This window comes from Microtus pennsylvanicus, chromosome X (genome assembly GCF_037038515.1).
Source record: "Microtus pennsylvanicus isolate mMicPen1 chromosome X, mMicPen1.hap1, whole genome shotgun sequence".
Classification (NCBI taxonomy): Eukaryota; Metazoa; Chordata; class Mammalia; order Rodentia; family Cricetidae; genus Microtus; species Microtus pennsylvanicus.
Window position 1 is genome coordinate 96,109,129 of NC_134601.1, and position 11,341 is coordinate 96,120,469.

The 11,341-nt window shown below is 37.7% G+C and overlaps 1 protein-coding gene and 1 pseudogene across 1 annotated transcript; one reads left to right on the forward strand and one right to left on the reverse strand.

The window, feature by feature from the left end:
* Positions 1 to 8,531: 8,531 nt before the first annotated feature.
* LOC142840429 (melanoma-associated antigen B4-like) lies at positions 8,532 to 9,530 on the reverse strand. Its single transcript, XM_075956953.1, has one exon. The coding sequence runs from the start codon at positions 9,528 to 9,530 to the stop codon at positions 8,532 to 8,534; it is 999 nt and encodes a 332-aa protein (XP_075813068.1).
* An 897-nt stretch (positions 9,531 to 10,427) lies between these two features.
* LOC142841928 (small nucleolar RNA U3) lies at positions 10,428 to 10,618 on the forward strand (annotated as a pseudogene).
* Positions 10,619 to 11,341: the final 723 nt, after the last annotated feature.

An 11,341-nucleotide genomic window follows, 5' to 3' on the forward strand; every position in this document is an offset into this window, starting at 1 on the left:
GATGGGGATAATGTTCACATTTTCCTTTCAGTATCCTGCAAAATATGCTAGGGCAATGATGGCACCAAAACGACTATAACATAGGTGTGAAGGCTCTATGTAGGCACTAGCTCAACTTCTCCATGTTCAGTGAGTAGTGTAGGTGCTGTACTCACAAATGGGGCCTTTCTGTCAGTTTTTGGAGAGCGAAACTTCATCTTCAAAACAGCCTGGGTTGTTTGGGGGATTTCCATGAGACACCTGGGCCAACAATTCAATTGAATACAACCCAGTCCCATCACTGAAAGCCTCTGGCAACAAGAGATGACTGGATGAGATTCCATATCCCCCCATTACTAGGAGTCCTCATTAAGAAAACCTTCATACATCCCAGAAAGTTTCTACAGTGTTAGGTTCCCACACAACCTCCCAAACACTACTGATCTAAGAAAACTATCAATAAAATAATTACTACTGATATTCTGCTATATTCATAGATCAGTACGTAATTCAGTCATCATCAGAGAATCTTTGCCAGCAACAGATGGAAACACATGCAGAGATCCAGGGCCTGACATCACATGGAAAGAGAGACTTCATGAAATTCTTTGCCTAAGACCTCAGAGAAAACTAAAGAAGAGGAGGTGGAAAAATGTAAGAGCCAGGGGGCACAGAGGACACCAAGTAAACAAGATCAGATAACTCAACTAAGAAAAGTTGAGTTGACAGATACTGAAATAGCAAGCACAGGGCCTACATGTGTCTTGACTAAATCCTCTGGCTACATATTATAGCTTTTAGCTTAACATTTTTGTGGAACCCCTGACTGTGAGAATGACGAGGTCTCTGATTCTTGTTCCTGCTCTTGGGACTCTTTTCATCACATTGGGGTCCTTGTATAACTTTAATATTATAGTTTTGGTTTCATTTTACTGTATTTTATTTTGCCATGTTTGGTCATTGTCCCCTAGAAGCCTGTTCTTTTCTAATAATAAAGAGAAAGAGAGTACATCCAGAGGGGAGGGTATGTGGATGAATCTATGAGGAGTAGAGGGAGGGGAAACTATAATTGGTATCTAATGCATGAGAAAAGAATCTATTTTCAATATAATGAAAAATGTAAACAAAACACAACAAAACTTCTGAGATATACTTAAAGGAGTTTTAAGAAGATTTAGAGCCCTAAGTGCCTGCATTAGAAAAATCAGAAAGAGAACAAATAAATGGATTAATGATGCAACTCAGAAAACTGGAAAAACAGGGACAAATCCAAACAAAACCCAATTGATGGCAAGTAATAAAACAAAATTCAGAGCATAAACCAATGAAATATAAACAAAGAAAACAATACAAAGAATCATAAAATCTTAGTGCTGTTTCTTTGAGATGATTGCAAATCTGGGAGATCCTAGGCAAAACTAACTGAAGGGAAGAGAGGAAAAAAAATTAACAGCATCAGGAGTAAATAAGGAACACTAAAACAGATAACAAATCAATTCAGAATATTGAAGGAGATATTAATGGGTATTAATCCACAGACCTTATTTTTGACAAACAAGCAAAAAATATCAAATGGAAAAAAAGAATGCATATTTATCAAATGGTGCTGGCATAACTGGATGTCAACATGTGGAAGAATGAAAATAGATCCATATCTATGCCCATGCACAAAAATCAACTCCAAATGGGACAAAGACTTCAACATAAAGCCAGCCAAAATGAACCTCGTAGAAGAGAAAGTGCTTACACTTGAACGCATTGGCACAGGAGACCACTTCCTAAATATAACCCCAGTAGAACAGACACTGAGAGAAACAATTAATAAATTGGACTTCCTGAAACTGAAAAGATTCTGTAAAAGCAAAGGACATGGTCAACGAGACAAAGCAACAGCGCATAGAATTGGAAAAGATCTTCAACTCCACATCAGATAAAGGTCTGATCTGTAAAATATACAAAGAACGCAAGAAATTGCTCATCAAAAGAACAAATTATCCAATTAAAAATGAAGTACAGATTTAAACAGAGAACTCTCAACAGAGGAATCAAAAATGGTTGAAAAACACTTAAGGATATGTTCAACATCCTTAGTCAACAGAGAAATGCAAATCAAAACAATACTGAAATTCCATGTACACTTGCAAGAATGGCCAAGATCAAAAACATTGATGACAACCTATGCTGGAGAGGATGTGGGGTAAAGGGAACATTCCTGCATTGCTGGTTGTGATGCAAGCCTGTACAATGCCTTTGGATATGAGTATGGCAATTTCTCAGAAAATTAGGAAACAACTTATATAACACACTTTTGGGTGTATATCCAAAAGATGCTCAATTATGTCACAAGGACATGTGCTCAATTATGTTCATAGCAGCATTGTTTGTCATAGCCAGAATCTGGAAACAACCTAAATGTTCCTTGACAGAGGAATAGATAAGGAAAATGTGGTACATCTACACAATGGAGTTCTACACAGCAGAAAAAATAATGACATCTTGAAATTTGCAGGCAAATTAATGGAGCTAGAAAACATCATTTTGAGAAAAGTAACCCAGACCCAGAAAGAAATATATCGTATGTACTCACTCATAAGTGATTTTTAAACATAAAGCAAAGAAAATCAGCCTACAAATCACAATCCCAGAAAACCTAGAATACAATGAGGATCCTAAAAAAAAGACATACATGGATCTAATCTACATGGGAAGTAGAAAAAGGCAAGATCTCCTGAGTAAATTGGGAGCATGGGGAACATTGGAGAAGTTTAAAAGGGAAGAGAGAGGCAGAGAGTGGAGCAGAGAAAAATGTGTAGTTCAACAAAATAAAATAAAATATTGAAGGGAAATACTTTTTAAACCTGCATTACATTAAGCAGGGAAACCTAAAAGAAATAGATTCTTTTTCTCAATTCAGACAAACTATAAAAATTAACTCAAAAAGTCAACTACCTAGACAGACTTATAATAAAAAGCAAAATGAAATAGTAATAAAAAAATTTATGTTAAAATAAAAAGGACCAGGACTAGATGTATTCACAGAATATTAGCTATTTTAAAAAGTTGTACAGCCAGCACATTAAGTAATTGAAAAATAGAAACAGAATGAACACTCCCAAACTTCTATGAAACCAGTATCCAGTCTAAGACCCAAATCAGATAAAAAAATCACATCAATAACAAAAGAGAAAATATAAGTCAGTATCTATAATGAACATAAACTTTAAAAAATCAATATAAGACTTGCAAACAGAATATAGACATTCATTAAAAAGATTATTCATCGTAACTGAGATGACTCTATCCCTAAAATACAGGAACACCAGTGAATAAATGTAACTACATAAATAGACTTTTAAAAAGACAAAAACAGCATGATTAGCTCAATAGACACAAAAAAGCCATTGACAAAATCCAACATATCTTTATGAGCAAACTCCTAAAGAATGCAGGGTTAGAAACACATACCTCAACATATTAAAAGTCATATGTCAGATACCCATAGACAACATCATCGTAAATGGAAAAAATCTTGACTCAGTCCCTCAAGTCAGGAATGAGAAAGGGTTGTCCTTTGTTCCCACTTATTTTCAATATTATATTTAAGGTAGTAGCTGGAGCAATTGAACTAATGCAGGAAATTAAAGGGATACAAATAAAAAGTACAAATATCCCTATTTTCAGATGACATGATACTATATACTATAAATCCAAAAAATTGCTAGAAGGCACAATTTAAAAATCAACTATGATGCAAGACACAGAATCGACTTACACAAACTAAATTCTTTTTTGTATACACCAACAAAAACACACTTAGAAGGAGCTCATGGACACAGTACCATTCAATGATAGCATCAAAGTAAATAAAATACCTAGGAACAAATATTACCAGGGAAAAGATGGATCTCTACAGTAAATGTTAAATCACTTAAACAAATAAAGGCACTAGTAAGTGGAAAGACATCCTATGCTTACAGATTGGTAGAATTGATAGTGTAAAAATGACATTTTTAACAAAAGCTATTTACAAATTCAATACAATCACACTAAAAATCCTCATTCCATAATGAGCAAATCGAAAAATAAACTTAAAATTCATATGCAAACCACTAAACAATTCTTAAGATATATTACATATTTATAGTAACAAAAAATCATAGTATTGGCAACAACAGACATGGAGTTAAATGGACCAAAATCAAAGATTCACATGTGAATGAATGTAGCTTCAGCTTCTTGCTATCTGCCAAAGAAACCAGAAACATAATGTGAAGAAAAGAAAGCATCTTCAACAAATTGTTGAAGGAAACTAGACGTCCACATGCAGATGAATGAAAATAGGCCCATATCTATCAATAAATTAACAAAAAATGAATTAAAGACCTATATCTGAAACCTCAAGCACTGAAATGGCTAGAAGTACATATGGACATTACCCTATATGATATTGGTATAGGAAAGAGATTCCTGGCTAGGATTCCAATTGCTCAAGCATTAAGGCTAACTGTTGTCAGGTGGGACCTCATGAACTTAGAAGCTACTGCAGAGCCAAAAAAAAAAAAAACAAAAAGGAAAAACAACAACAACAAAAACAAACCAAGCAATTGAGTCACAAGAAAGCCCAAAGAAAGGGATATAATCTTGATAATTATACATCTGACAGAGACTTTTTATCCAGAATATTCAAAGAACTAAAAAAAGCCGTCAAAATTGAAAAATGAACCATTTGAAAAATGAGCCTGGGATCTGAATAGAGGATTCTCAACAGAAGGAAAAATGAGTAGGAAATACCTCAAAATGATAATGATGTCTGAAAACACCATAAGGAATCATACTATTAACTATTTACAGAAAAATGCAATACGATGTAATTCCATGTGAATCATTTTAATGAATATTTTCTGTCTGGGCTGATGGTGCTGCCTCAAAGATTCAAATACTAACAAAAACCCCAGTATCAAACACGAGGAGCCCTCCTTGAGTTGTTGGCCAAGGCTGTTCAAGAAACTCTTAAAGCATACAGCCTATTGCTGCTGCCCTTGGTTACACCACAGAGCTGGAAGGTAAGACCCTATTGTGAAAGACACGAGGCATTTCAGAAACAGAGCCCATTGGAGCCGCCCCCACAGAACTTATATGAAAGCCCCCTTCCTGAGTATTAGTTTTTGTGGTACTAGAAGGTGCCATGCAAGCTTCCAAAGTAAGGAGACAACATGTAGTACTACCAAGCTATCATGCCTATGAACCATTATCAGTGAACACCATGGCACAATAACCTTAAGAAGGCAGTAGTGATATGTGTACCTTGGCCGTAACTAATAGCTCTCTAAGTGAGAGACCATGTCTGGTACTAAAAACCTAGCTAACTACTCAGTGTTAATGAAGTCATGACAACTGGAGGATAATGTAAAAACCACTATTATTCTAACCTAGCATAATTCCTAACAACAATCTATAAATATTTGTCCGTATACTCACATATAAGTGTAGTCTTTGCCCCTCATTAAGTTAACTATTCTTTGTAACAGGTAGAGATCATTACAGAAAACGAACACCAATTAAAATACAGAGTTGTGGAGCCCAGTCCCAAAGGATACAACCACCAATACATTCACAGAGTGTTAGTGTCTAAAATTTATTAAGTAGTTTTTAAAAACTGAAATAAAAACACTATTAAAATGGAATACAGAAATAAGCAGAAAGTTTTCGAATGATGAAACACATATACTAAGAAACACTGAATGTTCAACATCCTTAAATATCAGGTGAATGAAAATCAAAGTACTTTGAAATTTCTTCTTATCATGATCAGAGTAAGCACGATTAATAAGTCATGGTAGCACATGCTAACAATGATGCAGAGAACGGGGAAGAGTAATTCATTGTTGGTAGAAGTACAAACTTGTCCAGGCACTTCAGAAATCACTGTGCTTATTCCTTAGCAAGCTAAAATAGATCTACCATAAGACTAATCTATACCACTCTTGGGATAATACTCAAAGGCTACTACATTCTACTACAGAAACACTTGATTATCTATCATCCTTAATGCAATATTCATAATATTCAGATATTGAAAAATCGCAGATGTCCCTTAAATGATTAATGTATAATGAAAATGTGTTATATTTTCAGAATGGAATATTATTCAGCTGTAAAGAAAAATGAAATTATTAAGTTCACAGAAAAATGGATAATTGATGGAGGAAGGTCATTTGTTAAATAAAAAGGAACTGCTTGGCTCTCATTGGTTAGGAGATAGGTGGGAGGAGTAAACAGAACAAAACGCTGGAAGGAAGAGGAAGTGAGGGCAGACTCGACAGCTCTCCTCTCGGGAGCAGACGCCTCAGCAGAAACGCCATGCCCCGATCCCGGGCAGACACACGCGATGAAGCTCAGACCTAGAATCTTCCCAGTAAGAATGGTGCTCACAGATTATTAGAGATGGGTTGATTGGGATATCAGAATTAGCCAGTAAGGGCTAGTGCTAAGGGCCAAGCAGTGATTAAAAGAATACAGTGTCCGTGTAATTATTTCGGGGCATAAGCTAGCCGGGCAGGCGGCTGGGGTGTTGGGGAGGCAGCCCCGCCGCCGCCCTTATTACTACAGATAATGCAAAAAACAATCAACATAAGTGAGGCAATATAGACTCCCCCAAACAAATACTGCATGTTTTCTTCTAAGTATGAATGTTATCTTTTATGCTTTCAACATTTGTGCTGTAACCTGAATAACCATAGAGGTTAGGTACCTAGTATGGGACTACAGGGAAGACAGAATCTTGCAAGGAGGGGGAAATAGAATATATTACTATGGAAAGAAAAAAGAATTAGAATATATAAATGAAATTGGGAGAAGTTGGGGGAGAAAATATAAGGAGTATGGGGAGGAACAATTAGCACTGAAGGATATTTGACAACTTATCTCTCTATAAGTTTTTAAAAGTATGTCCATAATATGTAAGTATTATAGGGTCACCAAATAATAGGAAATAATCCTCCAATTAGACACCGTAGGCCAGCAAGTAAGGCATCTAGTGCCAGGAATGGATAAAATCTTGTTAAGTCATTGACCAAAGAGTCTCTATGTAAACTACCAAACATCATAAGCTATTGACAAGACAATATGCTGCAGGAGGGTTTACAGCTAGTAACTACTCGCCTACCAGGGCGTGACCTCATAGACTACCCGGATGCAGAAGTGCCTCCTCCCCTTTTCTCCCCACCATGGGCCCCATTTTGCTTGTTCGGTATGTTTTGGATCTCATCCTCCTTCATCGTTCAACAGAGAATCCTGATTTGTAAGTTTTACCCTTTAATAAATGCCCATTTCTTAGTTCTGAGCTAGTATGGGATTTCTTTTTAAGCATCCAATCTCTCAACTATCAACAATACGTGACTTTCCACAATATATAGTAAGGCCTTACTACTAAAGACAACACTTACTTATGTCATGGAACACAGGGAAAGCGAGCTGATTCCTAATTAAAAGCGTCACCTCTACTGATTTGCACTCATGGTACTGGAAGTTACTTTGCATAGTTCTGGAAGGGACTCTGCTGCCAGAGGAGAAAGGCAACCATCAATATCACCCAGCTACAAACCCTGAGACTGACAGCAATGACATGTCTGCATAAATACTGCAGGTAATCACTCAGTTTTGGTACTTTTAAAGTTCCAAATAATTGTTTAATATGTATTCTCTGTTCCAGAGTTAGCCTCTCTATTTGAAGATATGCTACCAGAGGGTTTGGTCCTTGTTCACAACCCCCACATTTTCTCCTAGTCTACTGTGCAACTTCACCGAAACTTGTGTACACTGAAAATGGAAATTTCTAATGCTCCCAACTACCTTCACCAAATAATTTACAATTGTCTTGTGTCTGAAATCTCTCGTACTTAATATTAACTTTTTTACTTGTCTTCATGTCATTTCTCAACCTCTTATTTGTAGTCATTCCTAGGCTCTAAAGCTCTCTTGAGGGCTGATTGAATTGGGCTTGGGGGGTCCAAAGAACAGATTCTAAACTCAGCTTTGGAGAAAATAATGACACAATGGGAGAGTGAATAAGTTTCTTATAATTTATTCATTCATACATTGAGTAATCAAGTTTGTGTCAATTGATGTTAAAACAACAAATAAAACAATACATTTAATTAGGAAGTTATCACTGTGTTTGTTTCACCAGAATGTGACATTACATTTCCCTAAGAATCACTTTTACAATTTCATGTTACCTTATGCAACAGTAAACAGAAATTTGTGGAATATTTTCAATTGGTTTTTAAAGTTACAGAACTCTTTAGTTGTAAAATTGAAATGCAACAATGAATGTGTCAAGCATAATATCAAGAAACGAAGATTGTGAAACAAATCAACTTTCCATTAATGGAACATTTGCAATTCACCAAAGCAATTATACATATAATTTACTCATTGTATGACGGAAAAAAAAGATAATATATGCTTTATTCCTGCGACCCATAAACCCTCTACTACATAGAAGGCTGATTTTTTTCAAACAGGAAATGAAAGCTCAACCTTGGTTGCAGCTATGTGTGAGAGGAGCTGCAGCATATGCACCTGGGATAATCGCTGGCCGTGTCCAAGGCTGGAGATGTCTGCTCTTCTCGCTCCATTTGATCTTTAAGAGCTTCTTCATATGGAGTAGGAAAGAAGCTAGGAACAGTGTCATTGATGGTAGCCCAAACTTCTAGCACTTTCATTTTGCTGGTTTCTACATGGGACCGGGAACCCCAGAGGTAATCATATCTTGGGGATTTACCCCCAGACACCTTACGGATCTCAAGGTAATTTTGCTCAACCAGATCTTTGGTGATGAGTTTTCGGGGCTCCCCAAAGATCAAGTGCTTCCTCTCTGCATATACTCCTAACACACTCAGGAATTGCCAGACCTCTTCCTCGGTGGCACGATGGCCTTTTGTGAATATCAGTCCCAAGATGATCATCAGGAGACCCATCTTTGGCAGCCCTCTCTGGCCACTTAGAATTTCAGCAGTGGAGAGACCTAGCTTGCTGACAATGGCATAGAACTGACTATCTGGATTGATTTTCTTCAATCGCATTGCAAAGAGCATTTCCATGCGAGAAGAAGATTTCCTGAGGATGTCAGAAAACTGCGTTTTGTATTTCTTGCTGACCACTTTCAGCATATCATCTTCTGTAAACTGCTCACTCTTCTGAAACTTCTCCAGCAGGAACTCTACCAACATATTAACCTTCTTGGTAAGAGGATCTATGCATATCGGCTGAGTGAAGGCATGTGGACTTCCCCCAACAACACGGACATCAGAAGCCCCACTATCTAGATCAGAGCCTGTGCAGGATACACCTGCCACAGGAGAGGCAGGAAACGCAACTCCCTGAGAAGTGCATGCCTTAGAAGAGCTTGGGGAATTAGCTTGGCCAACAGGAGGAGATGCTGATTCTTTCACTACAGTTGGTTGAGCACCCTTGGGACGTTGGCTAGCCCCATGTGCTTGATGACCTTTGCCATGAGAGTGGCCTTTACTCCTGTTGCTCCTAGGCATGATAACAGGAGTCAAAGACAACAGTCAGGACTGTAGTCAAGAGAACTGCTAAAGCAGGAACCTGTAGAAATAGAAAGAAAAGAGGTGAGCATCATATCATCACAAAGTGTACTTTTACTTTTAGGACGTCCTCCTTCACTGCTTCCCTGGAGGGCAACATACTGTGTTCCTGTTCTCTTGTTAGCTTGGTCAGGTCTCCTGTCTTCCTGGTCAGCTTGTTTCCAGAGAACCCTGCAAAAGAAATTAGAATTTGTTAGACTGCTCTATGAAGGCCCAGTTCAGGGATTCCTAGAGTGAGACAAAAGGCTGTTCCCCATGAGTAAGAATCAAATGTTCATTCTTGACATTCCATTTACATGGATACAAAATGTGTCCATAGTTGGTAAAGTCTGAATACCCACTTCTTTCTGTTACTCTGAAGTTCACACTACGTTCATTCGCTGAGAGACCAGTTCATAATGATAATGGCCTAGGGTCCTCACTTCAGTGTTCCAGAACCCTGAAGACAAATGAAGGGCGGGGCCTGTGTAATCTCCATTCTAGGAGGATGACTGATAGTTTAAGGGGATTAACAATGGTTAAGAATTGCCACTGGTTTAATTCAGATCATCCCCCAAAGACATACAACAGCTCTTAGATACCTCCCTTACTTGATCAGAGACCTTACCTTTCAGAGGAGGGCCTTGCCTCTTCAGGTTGGAGAAACAGGTGTCATCTTCTTCCTGTTGCCCCCCCACCTTTTCTAGTTCTTGGAATAGAGCCCCAAGAGTGGTCAGTTCCATTGTTCCAAGGAGGGGTGGGGGACATTTCCCTGGGGAATGATGATTTTTTTTTTCTTGGTGATTTTTCAAGGGGCTAGGATACCACTTAAGTGAGACTATTGGGGAATTAAAGATCCCATTTCCACCAGAGTCCTGAATACCGAAGGAAAATGAAAGATTTATGAGCCTAAGATTCATGCCTACCATCTACCATAAATTATGGATTGGTTCGGCTCTAGGTGCTGCTTTCCTGCAGCTGCCTCCTGCCATTGATGATCGTTTTTCTCTCCCTTCTGGGAGAGAGGGAGGGAGTGCAGTCTGAGTGGACTTTGTAATAAAGAAAAGTAACAACAAAAGAAAAAAATTAAAAAATAAAGCAAAAAAAATTAAAAATAGACAAAAATAAAATTTTCAAAGAAGTAAAAAAAATTATGGATTGGGCTCTATGAGTTCAATTTTCTTTTGGGGATAGAGCCCCCAAGTCATTGAAAATTTTTCTTTCCATTCCTTTAAGGAATGGCTTCATAGCTCAGGCTGGCCTGGAACTCCTGATCATCATTCCTCAGCTTCTAGAAACAAGATTTGACACTAATGCATCATAATGCTTGCTTGTTACAAATTTTATAATTAGATAGTATTTTTATTTTAATTTTGAGGCAGCTTCCAGCTATGCAGCCCAATATAGCCTCAGACTTGCTGTATAACTCATATAACTCAGAGTAACCTCAAACTGACAACCTCCCTCTGCTTCTTGAGTGCTGGAACTGCAGGCCTGTACATCTAGGTATTCAACTGCTTCCCTACTGAAATCCCTAAGGATTTAAAGCCAACCACCCAGACTAAAGGTCTAATCCTTAAGAGTGCTGATATGAAGTACTGTATGCTTAATTTGACCACTTCTGCCTCAAATGATTGTTGTAGGTAAGTCAACATGAGAAGAAGTTGAGTCCTTTGTTATTTGAGCTGTGGTGTCGCTCTGTCCTTATGTGGCATCTCTGTAATGACTGCTGGCAGGGCCTGGAAGTATAATCTTTTCTGATATGAAATCAT

What these genes read in the sequence shown, in the direction of transcription:
- LOC142840429 (XM_075956953.1), bottom strand. Translation starts at nt 9,530, where the DNA reads ATGCCTAGGAGCAACAGGAGTAAAGGCCACTCTCATGGCAAAGGTCAT.